This window comes from Cygnus olor, chromosome 8 (genome assembly GCF_009769625.2).
Source record: "Cygnus olor isolate bCygOlo1 chromosome 8, bCygOlo1.pri.v2, whole genome shotgun sequence".
NCBI lineage: Eukaryota > Metazoa > Chordata > Aves > Anseriformes > Anatidae > Cygnus > Cygnus olor.
The window spans coordinates 17,749,530-17,772,913 of record NC_049176.1 but is presented as its reverse complement, the minus strand read 5'-3'; the positions used below and the strand labels follow the sequence as shown (position 1 = coordinate 17,772,913).

Genomic DNA, 23,384 nt, shown 5'->3' with positions numbered 1-23,384 from the left:
GAAGCGAATAAATACAAAAATCACTTAGGTCAAAAAGCAAGAATTCAAACATTAGACAAAGCTGGGGATATGCAGCACGACCATTCCTATCATTTCTGAGGGAGATGCTTTACTCACTTCTTTTCATATAATTTCTTTGAAGAGAAACCCAGCTCACAGAGTGTGAGCAAATATAACCCTTACACACACGTGAACATGCTGCTCAGTCTCTGATGCACAGAAATACACTGAAAACTGACATAATTGATTTTCTTTTAAACAACAAACTGCTAGGTTACCTTGTTATTTAGGGTGCTCTCTTCAAAATGTATCCGCTTTTCACTGCGCCTTGATTAATGGTGGTATCTGCTCTATTTGACGGCTAGTTATCAGCATCATTTAATCAGCTTATACAAAAAATATGTTTGGCTACAATAGCTGAAGTTATGCACTGCAACACGATTAGCCGAGCTGTGCAAAAGGCTTTAATCACACTGATGAGTTCTCAGATTAGTCCTGGCTCAAGTTCAAATTGCAGCTCTGAGTAACCAGTATTGTACTTGAATTTTGCTCATGTTTATAAACACTCTACACAAGAGTATGGTTGTCTGGATATCTGCAAACTTCATCAGGCTGCAGCTCACGAGGCATTTTGAGTCTGAGCCTGAATATTTGGGATAGTGCATATTTCACTGGGAAAGACACAGGGCACTTTCCATCCCAGACTAAATCAATCTCACGGCATCAGGAACATCAGACCTTTTCAACCAAAGCCATTTGTCATAAGTTCCTCAGGGGAGAGCAGAGGGCGATGTGGCTGGGAACACACTCCTAGAGCTGCACGCAGTGATTTCTAATGAGACAGTAACTTCCTGAGGTCATTTAAATGAACGAGCAGACTTACAGCCACTCTGAGCCGTGTAGGAAACCAAGGGACCATCCTCCTGTTTCACAGCTCCCCTAAGCTTATGCTCATCAAAGCAGTTAGGGTGCTACCCTATTCCCTCCATGGCTGTCAGGCTACAAATCTAAGGCAGCCAGGATTGCATTTTCCCCTCCATAATTCAAGCAGCGTCCAGCAGGGGAGATCCTGAGCAGATTTGAAACATTGGTTTTATATCAGCTGGGCACCGAGACATTTTAAATCTTGAACTATCACAAGATGGAAAAGAAACAAACAAACAACAAATCTCTGCTGAGCTCTGATAGAATAAATGATCCTGTTGGGAAATGTAAAGTCTTGGGATTATGCCCACGAAGAGGATCTATATAAACCTGAAGAGCAAATGTGAAAGGAAATATCTCTGCATGGCACTAAGAATGAGAACAGGCCTCCATCTTGCAGACAATTAAGGACATTTTTAAGTCAGTGTCACGTTTTAAAGTTGGTGTCGCTAGCTTGCTGAAGCCAAGAAGGTGTTCAAGACATGCAGGACGGGTTCCAAAGCTCTTTCGGAACAAGATTTCAGAGTTATTTATTACATCCATAGTAAATGTACTGCATGTAGCAGATACAGATCAGTAGCCATGGGCACCCATAGCAGTGCTGTTCCTTCAAATAATTTATGCTTTATAATCAGAGCAAGAGAGATAAGCTGCATTTAAACTGAAAGGACTTCAGAGGGCTTTCTCACTATAGTTAAGTAGAGCTATCTCTACCCTTCCCCATCTTTAGCTGGCTTCCTCCATGCGTTAGTGATCACATCGCATCAAGGAGGCTTTGGCAAAACCTAACAGGTAAGCAAGTCTGCCAGCAAAGAGACCCAGATTCACAAGGCCCCCTTGAAGGCTCAAACCCACCCCTCCTCCTTTAAAGGGAAGTGTTCAGAGACTCCATGAATGACAAGGCTCGGATGACAACTCCCTTTCTGCTGAAGCCATCCTGCTACGAAAGCCTGATGTGAGCAGAGAGGAAAAAGTGAGCAGAAAGGAACCTGACTCTGCAGCCACCTGATGGAGGGATGGGGAGTCCTGCACCCAAGTCCCTGTGGCTGGAGTTACGTACTGATTTTATCCAGAAATCCTACACTGAAAAAATGTACACACAGGCCACCTTTACAACAGGGACCATGCCCCTTTCCCTCCTCCTTCAAGCCAAACCTTTTACTTCTCTTCTGGCAATTTTAAAAGCCACATGTTCTCACAGCAACATCTGAAGTAAATACAGAATCACAGAATGGTTTGAGTTGGGTGGAACCTTAAAGCTCCAGTTCCAACCCCCAGCCACAGGCAGGGACACCTTCCACTAGACCAGGTTGCTCAAGCATCTCCTACTGCCTTGATAGTATCTCTTTCCTCCCTCCTATCACCAACCTGTCACATTCAATCAACAAAACTGTAAATAATAACCTGTGTATTCCATTTTATAAATTAATGTAGATAGCTTAAGCTAAATTAATGTCACTGTTCTCTTACCTGATATAAACATGTACTGATTTCCTATTTCACTGATCTATATCTATTTTAAAATTCCAGCAACCTTGAGCAGTGATTAAAAACAAACAAACCAAGTTTGCTGGTTAAAGAAAATTTTCTTACGTGCTTTACCTTGAGGGCTTTCTGTGCAGCTTCACTTGATCCAATAGCAATCAGGTTTGGTCCAGCCATGCTGCAAAAACTCTTCAGGTGCAAAGAATCATGAACAGGGACTGTGGAGACAGCATAATCCTGTACGGGATCAAAGAATGGTTGCTATAATTGTTTTTAATTTGTCCTATTTCCATAATTATATTGAGACATTCCATAATTAATTGTACTCTCTGCAAATTAACAATAGCAACATATCCCAGGGCACATTGTCAACTGTTTAAGTACAACATACCCCTCTGGACCAGCGTGTCTTATGCACTGGAGTAAAATCCAGAACATGTTTCATAATACTATTGTTGCAACTGTAAAGCAATGCATTAGAATACGTAATTAAACAGTATGTACATAAAAACTCTCCAGGGACGAGCATTAAGAACATGGTGCTGATACATGAGAACATTAAGAACATGTCAATATCCTCTCAGATAATAACAGCTTCCCACTCTCCAAATTACTTTTATGCAGTGATCCCACACTTCAGATCTAACTTCATCATCTGTCTCTTTAAAGGACATTCAAACCTTTTCATTAACTTCTGCATTTTTTAAAAAGAAATTCTAAACAAAGCACTTAAGAGTATGACAAGTGTCTTGCCCAGTATAATTTTTCAACTGATCCAGCGGATGATAGTTTGTATTTCCTGTGGCATGAATGAATTTACAAACCTTAAACGTGTCAGCCAGAATTTCTGCACCACGTTGATTTGTCCGCTTGGAAAGACCCACAAAAAATTCTCTGCCTGGAATGAAAAAATGAAGGACAAAACAATTACAGTTTTTTTTTTAAGCTGAAAAAAAAAAATCACATCAGCTCTTCTGTCAAACAAGCAGATTTCAAAACCAGGCCAACTTTAGAGACATTTTGAGGCAATCTTTAATATAAGTTCCTATCTTTCTCTTCTTAACTTGAATAGTAAAACTGAAAATTCAGCTTAAACGTATGCAACCTGCAATCGTGAGCTGATAATTTAAAGCAATTATCTTTTTCCAGAAGATGTGTTTTGCTAGAAGCATAAATAGCTTCCTCTCCTAAAGCCCTGCAATGGTCATTGACTCAGGAAAGAGAGCAGCTGGGCTGGATTAGTACAGTGCTGATTGACCATTTCCCCCTCCCTTTGAGATTTCCTCTGGTCTCAAGGCAGCTCTGCAGATGCTGGCACCCTCAAGCTCCAGAGGAAATCAATCGGTGCTGGATCTGCGCTGCGTTAGAAAGGCCTTCCTTCTTGGCCTGCCTCTTCTGAGACCCTTCCTTCCCCTCTGTGAGCTAAGGCAAGCAGCCAGTCTGCTGTGATGCTGATCAAAATGAACAGGCTCATTCAGCGCAGGTGGGGAGCAAGCGTACACGCAGCTGATGTGAGAAAATGCCTAATGGGCTTAATGACACAAAAAACACTGTCAGGATCTTCATCCTTGAAGTCAACCATGCATATAAGTTGTCTAGCACATGACATCTGGCAGGCAACTCCGCCACTTTCTGCATAAACTAAAATGCACTTTTTGTATTTGATTCGTTGAACCAGTGACAATTGTCTGCATCAAGCCCTCACAATTCCTGAAAATGAGTCTGTGTGAGCATAGCTGCTTGTAATAAGAAATATGAAACAACTGCAGGCAGCTGACTATTGAAAGCATTTTTCTTATTGGCATTTTACAAGCTAAAATAAGATTTGTATGCACAGTACTGCTCTTTGTACTGTGTGTACTGCTACTTCATTTACTCAGACATTAGGCAGGACATTGAGGGTTGCACTGAAAATTAATCTCTCAGCTACCTGTGTGTCATTTAGCAAACAACTGATTTAACAAGCCACGTGAACAACATTTTGTTATGCAGACAACAGATAACATGCTGTCTTCTAGGCAGCTGGAATATTTAAACAGCAAATTTACTACCACTGTACCTGTAAATAAGACGTCTCCGCCATCCAAGGTCGCGTTTTCGTCGACCATCTCTACTATATTGAGGTTAAGACTTTCTAGTACTCTCTTCATGGCTTCAACCTGTGTAAGAAAAAGGTGTTTAGATCAGACTTTGTCTGTATCACTAAAAAACTTAAAAAAACAAAACAAAACCACAAAAAACAAACACAACTCAAACCCTACCTGAAATGCGTGTCTTTAATAAAAATCAAAGCTCTTTAACACACCAAGAGCAAGATGGACAGCAGAGCCCCTTGTGTCCTTGTGTCAACCTCCCTTCAGTCAGAGAAAAAGACTGAAATCATTAAGTGTCCATTTTCTCTATAGTTTTCCAGCTTTCCTGAGAACTAGTTCCCTCTGCATTTCTAAGCTACCACACTAGAGAACTGCAAGACCTGTCATTTCGGTGTGTCTCTGTGCATCTCTCATTTCTGCCTGTTGTCCGTGCGGCTGCTCGCTGCGAGGCCGTGTGCGTGGCAGGAAACCCAGGGCTGCCCCAGCCCTTTTCCCACTGACTGGTGTCCGTAACAGAACTGGGGAGTTCAGCTTTCCCGTGTTTCTTCTGTCCCATGAGGGCTGCTAAGGATGCTGCGTGCAGAAGCTGCTCCCACAGTGTCATGTCTTTGGCCACCCGTAAGAGGGGTTAACGCGCGTTATGTTCAAGCACCATTGTCTTGGTGCCCTGTAATCCAAAAGAAGCGCCCACACACAACCAACAGCTCACCAAAGCTTATGACTACGCCTGGCAAAATATCAACGTGAATATTGCCTCATCCACAGGAACGTGCAAACTCTGGTCCCGCACAGCAGCACCTCCGTGCTCAGCGAAACCTCCTCGCTGTGGTTAACCAGCGCATTAACATGTGGAAGATGCAGCGAGGGCCTGTTAGACAGCGCTGATTTTTGTATGTCCTTTACCTTTTTAACACGATACATTAAGCATTTCTAGACGAAACACGGGAAGCTAAAATAGGTGACACAGTAGCTGTCCTGCAGCACCATGCACCAACAGTGGCAATGCTGGCAGCACTGCGACTTGGGCGCCCCAGCCACGCCTGTCACAGCAGGGAAAGCAGTCTTAGAGCAATTGCAGCACGTTGCACGGCTGTCGGGCCTTTGTAAGAGCAGTGCTGACTTCAGGGAATAAGGGAAGGGGCAGCCACAGTCCACCTAAGCCCACTTTTGCTGCTCATTTTCCATGACTCAGACATGTGGCACCTGTGTCGCCCCACCAGCCCCGAAGCGCAGGCAGAGCAGGCTGGTCTGCAGGGATTGCCAGGCAGCTGACGTAGGGACGTAAGGGATGCACCGGGGTCGGCATCTTACCAAAGATCTGATGTGCTCTTTGCAGGTACCTCTTCCTCCAGCCCATTCGCACTGTCCAGTCACTTTACAGACAAAGCACAAGCACACTGCTGAAGCACGAGGCTCGGTTTGAGGCTGAGTGGGATGAAGGCAGGTCTCTGCGCCACCTGCAGCACGCTCACAGGTTAAACGGCAACACAGAGCTGCACCCAGGAGCTTCCCCAGAGCGAGGGACTTGTCCTCCCTGCTTTGTCACGCAGTCTGGAGCGAGCCTGAGGCACATCCTTTACAGCTACTAATGTTTCTTTTTGATCCTGTCTTTCACTTGATGCTAGAATGACTTCATCTTTGCACTCGAGTCTCCAGGCATAGCAGCAAGCTTCACCTTTCTTGGTCCTGCTGCTCCATCTCCAGTGATCTTTAAAATTAGGTTTAAGAGGAGGACTAGACCCATGTGGTATTTTAAAAACCAATGGGAAGCAGCTGAGTTACAATTGGAAAACTGTCTGTTGTACAAAACCTGCAACCTTTCTTAGCATCCGTGTGCTCTCTGATACCAAGATTTCTTTTGCCTGTGAAGCCCAGCTGTGTGTACCATGCTGGTGCTTACGAACCGTAAGACCCCCAAAGAAGAAAGGATAATACAGGGGATAATACAGTTGTGCCATGCTACAGGAAGGCTCCCAGGCCAAGAGCACGCAAACTGGCTGCGTTGTGCCAGAGCAAAGCGGACCAGCCAACTAAAGGCTGGGCACGAGGATACCCTCGCACACAACTACGCCGGGCATTAAGGAGCACAGACCTGCCCTACCTCCCTTCTGCAGCGAGAGCCAAAAGCAGAAGTTCCCCTTTGCCACAGAAAGGCATCTGAGAGGGGCAACGTCTGTGCAATCTACAGAGAGGGGGAACAGGCTGGATGAGCCTTGGTGCAAGGCAGGCTGGCAGAAAGCTCGTGTCCATTGTTTTAACACATTTAATGTTCAGAAGGAGACAGATTAACGAGGAGAGCAAAGCAGCACACATCTTGACTAGGCAAGGGGGTACAAAAGACCCAGGGTGGGTGCATCTGAGACCAGGGCTCCACCTGGGCTCCCCCTGGCAGGTGGGAATTTGACCTGAGCACTGCAGCGATGCGAACACTTGCACTGCCCTGAGAAGCAGCCCCGACGCCAGCAGTCACCTCGCAGAGGTGAGCGGGGAGGTGGCTGCAGGCAACGAGGCCGGAGCGTGTCCACAGCTCCCCGGGGCAGGCAGCAGCACCCAGGCCCTGCGCCAGCACGGGCTCGGAGCCCTTCTGCTAGAGCACCAATTAAGCAAAGGGCCCAGCTAATGAGGACAGTGAAAGGTAAATACTGACTTCAGAGTTGTCATTTCAGCCATGTGCGTTTTAATTACCAGGTGCTGATTACAATTTAACCACCAGGCTACGTCAGAGATGCCTCGAATTGTTTCTTTATTTAATTTGCAGGGGTTGATGCAGCTGTGGCACAGACATTAAGGAAAGTTATCACATCTGTAAGTTGTCCAAAATCACTGAAAACCAGTTTAATTTGCTCTGTGATTGTTCCAAGCCTTGCAGATACACATAAAATGCTCAAGATGTTTTTCTCCCGGGCTGTGCTCATTTTAACTTACAAAACCAAATTTAAATAAATAAAATGACTGCCATGTAAATAGCTGGATCTTTTTCCCATCATGGGTGTTTATGAATTCAAGTTTATGATTCTCTATTTTGTGGGGTTTTTAAGCAACCAGTAGAATTTCCTAGAGTTTTAATTGGAAAGTGCTGTTCACACGTCTGGTGACATGTGCTAGGAATCTCATTCAATATCCGCAGCTTACATAAAATAAAAAGAAGTCTCAAGTTACTGTTGGTTTTTTATGTGAACAACACCAGGAGCTTCATTCAGTAGAAGCAGAAATGGAAGAAGGAGCACAAACTGAGACACAGAAGATCAGAGGGAAGACTTAGCATTATCAAAAAGACTATTGGGAAAAGAGGATTTGTAAATACAGGATTCTGGAAAAACAAAACCAAAAATGACCAGCCCTTCTGCTTTCGCATATAGTTGAGTTTCATGCACGGGGAGAGCGCAGACTTGCATCACCCCCACCACACTGACATCTTCAAAGCAACGCTGCAGTCCCCAGCAGGCTCTCCAATACAGCATGTTCAGTGTAAGTGCTCGCCACCAAAGACACATGACCTGCATCACTCAGCGACGGGGTTAATAGGTGGTAAAGTCCATGCAAGTTACTTGAGTCTGTATCTCACTATTGCAAAAGGGAATCAAGAGCTTGGCTCCATCCTTGAGCCTTCGTGAAAGCATTCCCAAATGAGGAAGGACTGTGTCACTTCTCAGTGCAGCTCCTGCGCAGAGAGAACACGAGGTGCCATCTCTAGCTGATGAGGGACAAGCGATCATTATCCTCAAGTGAAAAGTTAAAAATAGGGATGCAGGAAACTGGTTCGTACAGAGCCCTCTATCCTCCTTGTGTTTTGTTCTCCCAAAGCAACCGAGCCCAGTTTTTCTGAAGCATGAAGTCTTAATGCATATTGGTGGGATTTTACAATGAATTAAAGACTAAGTCACGGAGCTAGCTTTGATTTTGAATGCATAACCACCTCTTGCTTTTTTTCCCAGGAAAGAACTGAAGAAAGGTAGACGGACAAAGTCTTCTGTAAAGCCACGTTACCCAGGAGACAGCTGTAAAATACATTAAGCGTTTAGACATGAACTGACTACAAGCGTATTCACTATGAGGAAGAATTATCATTTATTTTTTTTTCGAAATAGCCAAAAAGAAAAGTCACCTTCCCTCACTTTATCTCCTTTATTTGAAAAATAAAACCCCAGGTAGTCAGAATTGTATCGCACAAAGAAAACACTCATCTGTATCGCTTAAGATTCCTGTATCGTATTATCTCAGGTCAGCTTAAGGTTTGTAACACAATATTGGGTTTTATTGTAAATGTAGCCATTAGTACATCAGATGAGTGTTAAAGCTTGTATGCTTTGTGTAGTGATATTTTTTCTAATAAGCACATTCCTGGTGTGAGACGGGATGTGTCTAATCCATAACAAAGCTGATGGAGAGACAATGGACTTCAGCCAGCTCAGTTCTGTTTCAAGGAAAGAGGACAATAACTGCGCTTGACATTTATAAGAATCTAATTTCCTCGTGCTTTACAAATGGAGCTCATTACCCGCCGGACTGCTGGTTCCACCAATTACTGTAACTGATGTGCTGGGATTTTTCCTTCTCTATATTACTATTTGATGCACTCCAAACAGAGGCTGTTTCCTTAATTATTTACTGGTATTCTGTGCGCTAACCACATTATGAGATTTATGTTATTGACAATAAGAAGGAAATGATCTTTTTGAAGGACAGTGGAAACAAGGAAATGATTTTGCAAGAGGGGCCTGAAGCCAGCATTGAGCACTCCGCTACGAACCATGGCTCATCCCAGCAAAGAGGCCAGCAGAAAAGATGCCTGGCTAACACCTGGGCTGGGTGCTGGGACTTAGGCAGCGCATCCCTGAGGCTCTGAAATGCCACTGGGTGCAGGGGCACAGCTGGATCTGGGCAGAAGCTGTGCGTGGTACCAAATGAAGCGTTCCTTAATGACTGCAATTACCCGTCTGCATTTGTCTCCGAGCTCTCAGTGAAAGAGAGATGTCTGCAGATCCATTTCAAATGAAAGGATGCAAAGAGATTCAGAAAACAGAAGATGATCCAATGAACCAGAGATTAAATTAGGTTTCTGAAACAGCAGAGTTCAGCTTTAAGTGCTAACAGCTCGGTTCTCTGGAGACCGCAGCCCTAACAAAAAGGACTCGCAGCCCAAGAAACACTACTGCATTGTCTCCTGAAATTTTACATCCACCACCAATTTCTTCAGCACGGTAAATCACAATTATTGGATTTCAGTCTCCACTTCATTGTGCTTTAAACTGTCACTTATAGCCATGCAAAGCAAATGTCAGACTCAATATATGCAAAATTTGGGCTATGATATCTCTGAGGTGACTATTTCTGGAGCCATTAGTTCCGAGTTCACGAAGTGCCACTGTCAATATATAATGCATTTTTCAGCAAGGCTCTGAGTGAGGACTATAAATAGAGAGGGACAAATCCGGGGCCAGGGAAGGGTAGACTTCAGTTTTGCAAAACCAGATACGAGTGCTGGTCTTGATCCAGATCCTCGCCTGTCTGAATCTGCTGTTTGGACATGAGGAAAGTCTGTCTCCCCCTGATGATCAGCACTGCCATTCTGGGCTTCCAGAGGCTTCAAAGAAAATAAAGCAGCATTGTAACAGTTTTGAGTGGTTTTTTTTTTTTTTTTTTTTTTTAAGAATAACCCAGTACTGGTTATTTTCTTGCTTTAAATAGGTCAGATGCACACCCTAGTGCGTATTGATCTCACAAATCAGTGGGATGTGGGTTATGGCAGAGTCTCTGACTCCTGTTTCCAGCTCTGTTGACACCAGAAAAGGCCCTGGCTTTGAGACGTCAGCCGGGAAGCAGTGGAAGAACAAGACGCTCCAGAGCTGCTCTTCGAAGCAGATCAAATCACAGAAGAGTTATGTGCAAGACAAGTAACATCAGCTCCGTCCCAGCAAACAGGCTCCAGCACAGCCTGGTAAGGCTGCCCTGTACCTGCCATCGCCTCCCGTGCCAGCTGAAGGACTGCAGTCTGCCTTGGCAAGCGATTCATTGCCCTTTCCACCCACGCAGGGCCTTTGTGTCTACCCCCTCCTCTTTCAGGAAGGGAAGGCGAGGTGAAGACCTGCAGCTAGCCGCTTGGCACCACGTTACGGGGTGACACGGGGTACGTGTGCCTGAGGCACCCTTACCGAACCCACCCAAACTGCTCAGTTCAGAGCCCTCAGAGCACAACGTGCCCAAACCAGACCGCACATCGCTGTGTGTGGACAACACGGCGCTGCTTCAGAACACCCAGAAAACCCTTTTCAGGGCTTTCCCTTTTCAGGGGTTTTAGTGAACCCTGCCCCTTCAGTGCCCTAGCAACGTGGAGCTGTGGGGCCAGGCCTGCACGTGGGCTCCTTCCCCTCCCTCACCCGTGACCACTTCTCCTCACACGGACAAAGCCACAGTGGGGACAAGAAGGAACACGGAGGTATTCCCAAGCTATGTCCTCGAGCAGAAAATCTTGTCCATTGTTCCCAATACACAAAGCCCACCAGGTACAGGTACAGCTTTTGGCAGGGTTTAGGTAGTTCCTGATCCACGGGGTTCAGAAAGGGCCACACGGATAATTACCCCATTCATTATTGCCCACACACTGCTTATTATGGATCCAAATCCACTACTACTAAAATAGTCTCAAACTGTGTACCTAGAACTGATGTACCTGGTGCTCAATGTCCATCGCCCTTAGAGCACCCTGAGATCAGGTTAAGCACAGCATGACTAGGAATGGCCAGGGAAGAGGAAATATCCAAAGAACTGGACCATGGAAGGCACCGGGAGGGGCCAGCTCATGGAGGAGGAGCAGAAAGTAGAAGGTGGCCTCCAGGGCTTCATGTCACTGAAGTCTCCTCAGCTGTACATCAGGAGAGCTCCAACCCGGCACATCTCAGGAGGTCCTGTGGCAACCTCCTCCTGCAGGTGCCCCAAATGCTGGGGCCACATCTGCTCGCACGCCCACACACACACAAATGCAACCTTTCACCAGTGCAGCAGGCATCATCTAATCTCATGCCCACGCTGCGGCAGAGAAACTGCAACAGGATGAACTGATAATAATAAACAAACAATAGTCTGGATATTCTATCTTCACTGATATTTTATGATTTTAAAACTTTACTAAAAATCCATTTGGGACTTGATTGTTTTACACTGTTTTTCGTGATGCCTATAGAAATAGATTTATGTAGATGTAAAGTGACCAAAAATCCTTCAAATTGCTACATAGACAAGAGATGAAACACACAGTGGAAAAACTCTACCCTCGACCACTATTATTCAACTGATCTGCAACAAATTCATTGTAGTTAGACTTATACACACAGTTAAAACACCGCTAAATGGGATGTCCTTGAAGCGTGTCATGTTTTAACAGCTAAGGAGAACTGAAGCACATGAGAACAACTCTACATAGCTCACCAGTAGTAAAGGACACCTGGCTTTCCCCTTTCTCTTACAACACTTACCCTTTGAAATGTAGGGACACCATTTCCCACAAGACAGGAGCCAGCGATCTGCTTACTTACTAGAAAAAGGCTGAAATTTCAACCCACAGCGAGTGAAAATAATTTCAGTCGAGTATAAATTGTTGACAGCAAAAAAAAAAAGAATGCTTAAAAAGATGGAGATTTAAAGTCACTAGAAAAAAAGGCTCGCTAAGATCTACTAAGCATAAAATCAGGTTAGTGGAAAAGTTTAAGCAGCATTGCCACAGAAAAGCAGCGAAGATTTTGCTGGATAAAGATGATGACATGAAATTTAAGTCGTACACAGGCATGCTGAGAAAGTAACGTTCTAAATACTTTCTGCTTACAATTACAAAATGATCAATTGTTAAAGGTTGGACAGAGACATATCTTCCACTCTGCCTGGACATGCACAGTGGGCCAAGAATGCACCTGGATAAGCCAAGCATTCATTATCTCCCAGACACTCAATATCCCATAATACCCACAGCGGCTGCCAGCTTCTTGTCCACTGTTGACCACACGCCATGTGCCCCATTTCACAGCTGAAAAGTATTTAAAATTCATGAAGGCTGTTGAAAGCTCGACTGTCACATTCTGCTCATTCCACAGGGTATGGGAAAACCGAGCAGAAGGGACATTTCAGCCAGGGCTATTATGGCTCTTGAATAACCAATATTCCATTAAATTGCTAATAAACCCACTTGAAGATAAGTTGATCACAATCGAACCATACAGTAGCATTCCTTTCCTTTAACGGCGAGTTGTCAGGTTTCACTCTGTACTGTACTAATGTTTCTGTGCCATTTGTTCATGACTTGACACCGAGCATTCACCATGCTTGCTTTGTCCCAAGCCATCTAAATGCCCTATTCTAAAGAGGCTGAAAGATCTCTGGCAAGGATAATATTCCACTTATTTTAAGGTAGGGAACTCTTTTCAAAGGAAAATCTACACTAAAGAAGTGAAAAATAATTACGCCTCAACCAGGACAATATATATTACATACATATAGTAACTTCTTGAATGAGGTGCTCCCAGTTTGGATGCAGTAGTAAATACTGCTGGGGCTTCCTGCAGAGGAATGGCCTCTGGGGCTCCCAAGTGCCCCGTCAGGTTTGCTCGTCTGCATTTTCATTTCGGCAACTCATTTCCTCCTCTCTTCACCGAATCTTAGTTTTAACAACCAAAATAAATATAAAAGACTTAAAAAAAAAAAGAAAAGAAAAACAACTCCAAGGGTGTTTATTTTGCACTAGAACAGATTTTGCTGAGATTCCTAACAGTTAATTGTCAAGACGTGGGCAGACTGCCTTCTGATCTTGCTGGGTGCGTGTCATTTTGCCAAGAGGACTCCAAATTTTGTAACTTCTAAAAGCATGTCAACCTCCTTCTCAGAAGAGGGTTTAGAAGTTTCCCTTTATACTAGCTAATGTTACCCTGCTGAGAGGTGGCTCCCACCCAGCTCTGTCCCAGCAGGGCCCTGGAGCAGTTGTTCCCAGCCAGATCCAAATCCTCTTCCCGCCACCCGGACGAGGCAGGCACCGAGCACTCCGAGGACTTCAGCTGCACGAATGGCAGAGGATCTTCAGGAAGATCTGGCCCTACCTCACCTGTCTGGTGGGGAGCCACAGAGAAGACCCAGTGGACACTGGCAGGTCCACGTGCTGCGGATGGCAGCGAGGAGAAGCAGAGTCCCCTGGAGCCAGCCCAGGAGGAGCAATGACCATCGCCCCAGGCAAAGAGAATATTTTTGCTCGCATTGAATTCACTCAATAACTGACCTTTCACTGAGAAACATCCGGTTGCTCCCTTGTTATTTTATAACGAGGGCCCCACGGGCAGAGGTTATACTAACCCAGTGTTTTTCCCCCTCTAATAATAGGTTTCATTCATACTTTTACTGAAGTTGACTTGACGGTCTTATTTTAGCTGCGCTAACACATCCTGCAAGAGTGCCCTGAAGTGTGTAGACAGATAACCACAATAACAGCAGAAAATGTGAGTTCTGACCATTTTCCTTCCCCAGAGAGTTCCAGGAAGGTTCTGCTGCCTGAGAAGTGTCATCCAAGAAGGAATACAGAAATTTGCTGAAACACGTAAAACGGAATTAAATCCTCAAAGACATAACAACAGTCAGAGTAGTCAAAAATCGATGTACCTCGGTACCAGTAAGTAAACTAGAAGTGATCCGCTGAACAAATGGGCCATCACAGCGCTAGCTGTGACGCTTCAACCTGAAAATAACCTGAAGTGGTCTAATACAACGCTGACGGGTTTTAACAAATGCTTAGGCTCTAGAAGAAAATTCGCAGCAAGCGTAAGTAACTGCCCATCTCTGGCTACAACACATTCAACTCAACCCGACCGAGGCGGAGGAAGAGCCCGGCTCACACGAGCTGCTTTTACAGGCTGCCAGCAACAAGAGGAGACGAGAATAGAGCAGTGAGCACAGAAGCAAAGAGCACGCGAGGAAACACAGCGGTTGGTGCGTTCTCTCCCCAACTGCACGCACTTACGAGGTAGGAAGCCGTGCATACACACACCCCCTTCCCCGCGAGCCCGCCGGGTGCTGCCTGGCAGGCTGACAGCAGCGTGGGAAGAGCCCGGGGCTCCCCGAGTTGCCGTTGGTGCTCCCCACAGGCACGGTGCTGCCCTGGGCTGCCCCACGGGCACTGCTCCGCACCCCGCACCTCCGCGAGGGGGGCATCGCGCTAAGGGCCCCCTGTGGCCACCTGCAGGGCCGAGCTGTACAGCCCGCGGGCAGGGGCTGGTTTAAAAGCACCAACACGCGCACGCAGACTGCATCATTTTGTAACAAAGGCTATGTGAAGGTTACACGCACAAGACAGGGGTCACACCTCCAAACCAGCGCGCTTACGCCGTGCCCCCGGCCTTCCTGAGGCCTTTGCTCGGGAAGGCTGCGGGCACAGAGCCGCACCACGGGACGCTCACGGCAGCAGCTGATTGTAAGCCCGAGTCATTCCGGTTTCAAGTCTCAGAGGATGACGCTGCCCGGACCCCTGCCAGCACCACCAGCGTAAGCCCACGCGGATCTGCCAGGGGTGGGAACTGGGATGGTCAGACCTGAACGTGGGACACAAACCCTGGGCAGGTGGCAGGGTGAAACCCTGACCCCAGCGAGGTCAGAACCCCCTTCAAGCTGTCCTTAATATTTTGTACAATCACTGCAGGAACGCAAATATCAGCATTCCTATAAGGAAGCCACTTTCCAGGCACTAACAGGTGCTCCTTTCCCCACCAAGCAAGACCATATTCTTTTAATGGTGCTAAATGCCACGTTCTGCTAGAAAGAGCAGGGAAATGGGGGAGGGGGCTGTTGTGGTTTTGATGGGAATAATTTCTTTGACATGCCTGCAACTGGATTACTGCTGCACTGTGCTGCTGTATGGACTTGGCTTTGTACAAATATAAAATGCAAATGGATTTTAAATGCAGGGAAACCACCACACCTCGTGCTCCTTTAGAAAGAGATGTGCTTTGCAAAGCTGTCTCCCTTCACGTACTTAACAATTCCATTCATGGTGCACTTTGCAGGAGATGCAGCTCCCTAGACATCCTACCACTTTGTCTTGCAGTTACTTCGGGAAGGGAAATCTCTCTGTGCAGGCTTTTAAATGCACATTAGAAATTAGGGTTTAAGCTAAGGTATTATTTAATAAGAGCTACTTTGAAGGAGGAGCAGATCTAGAAAGAACTACTCATAGCCAGATTGTACAGGGCTAATTAAATTTGATGACCCACATTTCCTTATTATACCCCCTGTACCTGAGGCAGCACGTGCCCACGTTTCACAGCATCCAAACCTCCTTTTTTGCTGAGTGACCAGGATATTCCCAAATGTTTGGGTGCCAGCACATCTCAGTCCTGTCCTCCAACCACCTCAGCCCCCCGACACGTCCCCTGCTCGGGGCTATGACTGTGCCACGAGATCGACTCGAGCCCACCGCTGCATGAAGACCTGAGGCAGGAACAGCCCCTGTCCAGGCTCGGGTGCGAGGGGGAGCACATCTGCTGGAGTAACAGCCAGGAGGTGATGATGCAGCACACTGCCTGATGGCTTTTCCTTTCCCCACGCAGCACTACATAAACTCGCCGCTGGTTAGAAATAAAGGGAAAGGCTGAAATTTATAAAATCATAACAAAATGGAAACGATTACCTCACCAGCTGTTATCAAAACCGCCTGAGGTGCGGCAGTAACCCAACAGCTTGTAACTGCAGCACGCCGAGACAACGGCGATGCCAGAGCCCACACGTACCTGCAGGACCTGGAGCAAACAAAAAGCAAGCTTCGTGCTGGAGCAGGGTCATTCACAAGAGTTAAATGAAAACCATTTCATGTGCTCATGTGTCACGGAGGAGCTGAAGAGCATGTTTCCTCAGGGGGTATTTCTGGTTTCAGCCATGGGGCTGGGAGCAGCTGCTGTCCCAGGGGAGAATATCGCTGCTGCGTTGGGCAGCTAAGCCCATCAAGAACTGCAGCCCTGGATGCACACATGGCCTGGATTGGGAGGAGGGAAATAGTGCCTGCATCACAGGGCAAGCATTTGGGAATTGCTGGGATCGCCTGGCCTAACAATGATTGTGCGTGACTGCTGCATCAAGCCCTTAGTGCACCTCCTGCCAGAGAAAATGAAGATGCCCCAACACTTGCTCATTACATACCACCAAGAAGCTAAACTGCTCGAGAGTTCCTCATTCACTTCTCACCATCACCGGGTTACTTTCAGGAAGAACCAGAGGAGCATGTGTGACATGGCAAATGTTTTACCTTCCACAGTACAAGGGGCTTCTGCTGCTGGTGAATCTCCACATCACACATGCTTACAGATACATGGGTGAAACAGTAAAGTGGAAACTTAGATAACAGCTATATAATTTGTAGATGTTAGCAAGTGTTTTTAAAACTCGTCTCCATCTACTGCTGAATGCTTTTGATGTCCTGCGAGCAGTAAGTGCTTGAAGAGAAAGGTAGGAAGCCTGTTTTCCTACCCATTTTGGTTGGTGATGAGTTTTAAGTGTAGTTACACAACAGCAGAGAGAAAAAGCTGCAGAAACGCATACAGTCCGGAGGGTCAGAGCAGGAAGAATACGATCTTCTCTTTGGCTTATTTATCTTGAGCTTCAGCAGATTAACAGGTTAAAAAGAAAGTGAAGGCATCAAGCATGTCTGCAACATGCTGGAATGCACCACATCTTTTCAATACTCACTTCAGCTAGGGGGGGGAAACACAGCTTCTCCTCCAGAGATCACTCATCACAGTGACCAGGAAGATGGTGTTCCTGACAAACCTAATGCACAGTTAGCGGATATTAGTTTATAAAGCCTGTTATTTTGTTCCAAATATGGGTAATACTCCATGCTCTTCCAGTTACATAGAAAGTGATGAAGGTAAAATCCACTGAACAAGTGACAGATTTCATAGACAAGATGTCTCTAATAAGCAAAAGCAGCTACACAATGAGTAATGTTTGCAAGCATGATTTTCTCAAAGCTGAAATAGTCGTAAGACAAATCATTAAGCAGCAAATCCGCATGCTAGAAATAAGCACGCTCAGGAGCAGTTTTATGAAAATGTCACTAAATGTCCAGAAAGCCTGCACGCACATGTGAGAAAGAGCACCATGCAAGATTAAGAAGCAAACATAATGGATATTTATAGCCAGCGTAGAGGAAAAATTAAAGTCAGTTAAAAAAGCCAAAACAATTGTAAGAAATAAGTTACAGTGCAATATATCAGGAATTACGGGAACTTATGAAAGCAAAAGGCCTGGTGAAAGCTTCTGGACAGCAGAATCAAGATTCAGAACATTTTTTCAGCTTTGCTTCTCTATCTGAGGAACAACAGGAACAGCAACAGTGGTGCCGATTCATTACTAGCTGGAAAGGTGAATTTTTCAATATTCACACAAAGATAGAGCATTAAATAAATATTTTTGCTCTGTGTTTTGGAAAAAGTCAGTTAAATATTCAGATTGTTTCATGGAGAGTCACTTTTGATCCAGCTGTAACCCAGGAGGACATTAAATAGCAGATATTGAAAGTCATTTTTAAAACAGCAGGTCAGGGTGATCTCTGTCTGAAGAGGAGTTGCGCGGTGTTCATGGCCTAATGGTGATGCCAGAACAAACTGCAAAGTGACTGACAGGGGAGTAACAGGGAATTGCAGGAGGTTACAATAACTGATACCAATCAGCGTGTGTTCACATAAAATCAATCCTGCCTAGTTTGGTACAGTTTTAGGTGAGAGGATAACTCCAGTCAATAGGAATGACGGTGCTGAATGTCAGGTTGAGATGTCTAAGACTGGGTGCAGCTGTAGGTATACAAATAAAGTTTTTTCATATTAGTCTCAAGATGTCATGCTAGTGGAAATCCTTGCAGAACAGGTGTGTTTCAAAAGGAAGCCCACTGGTGAGTGGTTACACAAGTAGCACACGAGGAGCAGGAAGCCAGCACTGCTCAGAGCACAGGAGCACAAAGCAGCACACAAACCAGGCCACAAGCAGGGAGGTGGCAGCAGGTAGGGACAGCCCATGCATGCAGCCCTGCGGCACCTCAGGCCAGCAGCTGGGGTCATCTTCAATCTGCAACTTAAGCCATGGCAGAGAATCATCACCTGTATGGGGCCTCTCGCCACGACCCCGGGACTGAGGGGCCTTTGGACAGACAGGCAGGGGCACCCCCAGGAGCAGCAGAACCCAGCCAGCCCAGTGCCCACGGTGCCACCGCCGCTGCCCAGGGCCGCGTCCCTGCACTGGGAGTGGCAGCAGCCAGCACCAAGGGCTGGGGAGGAGGGCGCCATTTCAGAAGCCTCAGACAAAGCAGGGTTGTCAGAGCTCAGTCTATTTTGCTGACTGGAGTAGATTAAAAGAGGGCTTCAGCGGTGTTCACAAAGACCTACACAAGGAAATGTTTAAAAGGAAGGCAACCCATCGCTCAGGTAACTTGCGGCAGGCTGCCCGGTCTGGGAGAAAATGCTGGACAAGAGGCTGGAACCAGAAGCCCACCGTGTGCCTGCACAGTGACAAGCCATGATGGGCAGACTGACTGGGCACCATCTCCTCCCCGCCCAGTGAGGGGGAGGAAGGTGCCGAGCAAGGCAGGTGCTCCTTTCAGACTGCTGCCAGTGCCCAGGAGGTAACTGAGGAACAGATGAGTCCAAATGTCTCAACTAAGGAACTTTTTTCTTTCACAGTTTTTTTAATCACTGCCCCACATCCACACACAGGCAGACGTGTGCTCACAGAAACAGATGATGTGCTAGGCTGTGCTACCAAGCAGATCAATCTTCTCTTTGTGGGTAGTAAAAGGCCTCCTTGAGGTTATTTTGGATGGGTGAGGTGGTTGCAGGTACCTGACAGCACCTCTTACTTGGCACTTCTGCTGGCAAGCAGGGATGTTACAGGGCCTGGCCTGCCATCGAACCGCCCCGTGCCCGCAGCAGGCCCTGGGCAAGCGGGGAGGAGCAGCAGCACCAAGAGGGAGCTCGCCTGGGAGGGGCAGGGGGCAAGGCAGCCCGGGAAGCACTGACGTCTTGTCTTTCCATTACTGAAAATTACACTTCGTGAAATAGCATTAGATCATTTTAAGAGGTTTATATAAGGACACTGAAAAACAAGTCATTTTGCAATTTCTTTTTAAATATCTCCCTCCTCTCTTTCCATTTCCACTCTGCATCAAGTTGTGAAAACTCAGCATGCAGTAAGCCTCGCGTTCCCAGACAGAGGGGACCAACCCCAGCCCAAGTTACATCTTCCAGCTGTTCCCAGCTCCTTCTCTTCTCTCCCTCAGACAGGCTCATAGCAGTGCCTTAATTACTTGTTTAGGAAGGATGTGACATGTTCCAATTTAATACATTCAGCCCTTCTTAGAGCAAATGTAGAATTAAGCCTCAGTATGCACTTGACAGATCTCTTAGCAACTGGAGTGCAATCGGCCAACAATGGATGATTCACAGTTTTAGCAAGAGTGTGCAGAACTGCCTGCCAAAAGTCTGAATAAACGCACATTGCTAGACACTATGGTAAAATGTACCCTGATCTCTTTTAAACTATTATATCATAGAGGAAAGTTAAACTGCATGCATTCCAGCAGCTTGTCGGAGTCTGGAAATACAATTGAACTGTAACATCTTGATTTTATGATAACCAATACTTCTCGGGTTATTTCTGCTTAATTGGAATAATGGTACCTTTCAAAGAGAACCACTAAAATCCATCAGTGTGAACAGGGAGCTGCTATTTCCGTTCCTGTTGTTCTAAAACGGGAAGAGAAACAACCCCCGTTAGTGTCCTCCAGGTTCTTATCCAGAATCTCGCCGATTAAGAGACGGGCTTACCCTCATGCCTGCTGCTGCAGACCCAGCATTGCCTCGCATATTCAGAGACCCGTGCAACCTGCCAGCCCCACCGGAGCAGCAGGAGGTGGCACAGGGGTGCCAATGGCAGTCTTGAGGCACTGCTGCATTTGCTTTACCACTCACAAAGCATGGTCAAGGATCCAGCTCAATTCCTCGGGAGGATTGCTCCTGCGAAGAGGAGGCTGTTTGTATTTCTCCAGCCAAACTTCTGCCTTCACTGCCCGGTTTTACTCCACACTTCATCTCTTGCTTTAGAAGAGTTTCCTGTATACACACCATGTGGAAATTGTAATACACAAGAACAAACTCAAAGAAATCTTTATGAAATATTATGAAGAACAAACAACACAGGAAGAGCACTGTTGGGATCAGTCCCACACTGCAAGAGCACCAAGGCACAGAGGGTAAGTCACAGCCCCTTCCCCTCCTGCTCCAGCCACGATTAGTGAGCACAGCTTTTCCTGCCACCCACTTCGTACCAACTGAAGAGACACCCTATACAAAGAGAGGCATCTCTTAGCCTCCTTTCTCCTCCACCTGTTCAGTGGGTCCCATCCTCCAGCCCTCCCGCTCTCTGCTGCCATGGGGTAGCAGCCCAGCACCCGGTGGGGCACCAGCCCTCAGCTCAGCCCAGGCACAGCAGCAGCGTGGTGCCCCCATGCCACTCAGGGAACCGCCACAACGGTCCTTACCGACCAGGCTTCAGCCCGGGACCCAGGGCAGAACCACCAGCTGCAGCACACCAGCCCACTCACCGTCTGCCTCAGCTGCCCACGGCTCTTGCTCTGCCAGCAGCAGCCGCCCTCTTCCAGGTAAAGCAGATGAGCTTGGCAAAATACGCAGCTTTCTTTGGCAGAGGAGAGCAGAGCACCCAGGCCGGCTGGCAGACTTCGCCTCTAGGAGGAGGCTGTGGTCAGGGGAAGGAATTTGAGCACAGAGCTCCCTGCTGCCTTAACACTAGGGTGGCTGCAGGCTTCTGCCTGTACAGGGCTGTCAGCCTTCAGAGCACAGCAAAGGCAGCAGGGGAGGTGCAGCAAGTGTTGGGGAGATGCATTAAGTGCAAAGGTGCCATAGCTGAGAGTTCCTGTAAGCGTACAAGGACAAAAATCAGGCAGATAAAGAGAGGAGCAGGTACAAAACAGAAGGTGCTTCTACAGTTATTTCTTTTGTAGAGAGAACGTCTCACTGAAAGTCAGTAGGACAGCACTCAATAGACAAACCAGAGCCCAGAAGTTTTTTCCATCTGCTTCCACAAGGATTAGATCAAAGGGCTCAGAAGAATGCGAGCAGCGGGGCCGCAGAAGAGCCGGGGCACTGGCACTCTGGTGGGGAGCAGCAGCGCTCGATCTGCCTGCACCGCCAGCATCACCATGTACCACGGGCTAAAAAAATATCATTGCATCTAGAAACAAAACATGCTAGGGGCTGATTTTGCCTCAGAGCAAGCTACCCTTTGCTGGAACGAAGGCAGATGGAAGTAATTTTTCCACCCTGAGCTGCCCCACTGCAGCCTTGGAGCACGCTGCTGCAGTGCCCCTGCCTGGGGTGCTCTGGAAGGGGGCACGTGGCTCACAGCCTGACACGAATCCCACATCGCAGGAGGCAGGGGAGCAGGGCTGCGCGCTCCCGCTGTGACCGTACAAGGGCAGCCGGTGACAGCGCCGTGAACCTGCGCCTTCCCCCAGATTTTCTGCAGCTGCTGGAGCACCGCGAAGCCAAGACCGAGTTTGGATTCTTGTGTGTTGTGATAATCAGCTGGGGTTCGGAAAATCCTTCAAAAAAAATCCAGCGTTCTGGCAATTCTGCAAGGCTTCTGAAAAAATAACAGTTTAACATCTGGAACAAAAATACTCCGAGGAAGTCCAAGAGCAACACAGCACAGAACATTTTCCCCCCCATAGCTGTTGCCGTACAGCACTTCCTTGTCCCCGGCTCCGGGAAGCTGGAACATTCGCATCAAGATGCTGAAACGTTTCATTGGAAGTCACGCAGAAGGTGGAGAGAGAAAGAGCTATTCATACACTTGAACATTCTTTAATTTTCTGGGTTTTGTTTGTTTTTCTTCCTGTCCCATGAATTTCCTCAGTCATTTAATGCATCTTAATCTTCATCAATATTTAACTCTGCAGCAGAAATACCGCATACTATGTTTGCCCATTTAACTTGAGGGGGGGAGGTCTACGGGAAGAAAAAAACAGCCAGTTCTGAAGGAAACTGCTTTTCCTTTTTCCACAAGATGTCCTGGAATAGAGTCAGGGAGAAGGATGAAAGAGAAAGGTGGGCAGCAAACACACCATGCTGTTTCAGAGCGTTTGCTAATGTCATGATTTAGCTCTGCTTTCTGCCTCTGGGGGGCCAGGTTTAAAAGCTGGTTAGATTGAGACTGGAAATGTTTCTCGGGGATGAACTCAACCAACCCTCAGCAGGCATTACCATGTAAGAGCTGTTCCCCGCAGTAATAAAAAACTGCAGCATCATTCCCAATGAACTAGTAACCTTTATAAAAGGAGTATGCAACTTATGATATAGTTCCATATTAAGGGCACACACACATCTGTACATGTATGTGATATTCTTACTAAAAATTCACATCTTCGGTTGAAATACAACCCTTGCAATCTAAATAAAATTCCCTCACTTTCTGTATTTCCTGAAACAGGAATCTCAAGCAACAGCAGCAGACGTTCCATGATCCTAACGCCCCCTTGGAAGCTGGGCACACCCTTCAGCTCTGCCAGAGAAGGCAGGTACAACAGCTGCTCTGCACCTTGGGATCCACCAGGAAGCAAAGCTAAACCCAAAATATGTTTTATTCCATTGTATGGCACAGGGGATTTACATGGATGAACGCTGGTGCGGCGAGCTTTCCTGCAAAGGGAACTCAAACCTAGCGGAGCACGTATTGCCCCTCCACGGGAGGATTTCTAAGGAACACTGCTAACATGACAGGACAGCAGAACCAGGCCCTGCAGTATTTACATTTGTAAACGCATCCAGGCACAAGCAACGGCACGCGGTGCCAGGA

At 46.7% G+C, this 23,384-nt stretch overlaps 1 protein-coding gene and 1 long non-coding RNA gene across 9 annotated transcripts in view; both read right to left on the bottom strand.

Annotated features, from left to right (window-relative positions):
* The window catches only part of DDAH1 (dimethylarginine dimethylaminohydrolase 1), a 91,625-nt gene that overhangs the window by 13,540 nt on the left and 54,701 nt on the right, over nucleotides 1-23,384 (bottom strand). For 3 of the 5 annotated variants that reach the window (XM_040565531.1, XM_040565528.1, XM_040565527.1), the window contains exons 2-4: nucleotides 4,469-4,568; nucleotides 3,234-3,307; nucleotides 2,527-2,646 (exon numbers count right to left, since the gene is read on the bottom strand). In XM_040565531.1, coding sequence (XP_040421465.1) covers nucleotides 2,527-2,646; nucleotides 3,234-3,307; nucleotides 4,469-4,559 — 285 coding nt within the window. In that variant the 5' untranslated portion in view covers nucleotides 4,560-4,568. Of the gene's footprint in view, nucleotides 1-2,526; nucleotides 2,647-3,233; nucleotides 3,308-4,468; nucleotides 4,569-17,207; nucleotides 17,289-20,191; nucleotides 20,258-20,338; nucleotides 20,624-21,114; nucleotides 22,168-23,384 lie in introns of those variants that run through there. The other 2 variants (XM_040565529.1, XM_040565530.1) reach the window with 2 other exon arrangements.
* Nucleotides 7,157-14,029, bottom strand: LOC121073957. 4 transcript variants are annotated; one of them, XR_005822028.1, is made up of 3 exons: nucleotides 10,204-11,955; nucleotides 9,979-10,086; nucleotides 7,157-8,500 (listed from the first exon to the last, which is right to left on the bottom strand). It is a non-coding gene; the product is annotated as an uncharacterized LOC121073957 (long non-coding RNA). The 4 variants fall into 4 exon arrangements; XR_005822030.1 differs by lacking the exons at nucleotides 9,979-10,086; nucleotides 10,204-11,955 and adding an exon at nucleotides 13,988-14,029; XR_005822029.1 differs by lacking the exons at nucleotides 9,979-10,086; nucleotides 10,204-11,955 and adding an exon at nucleotides 11,975-12,081.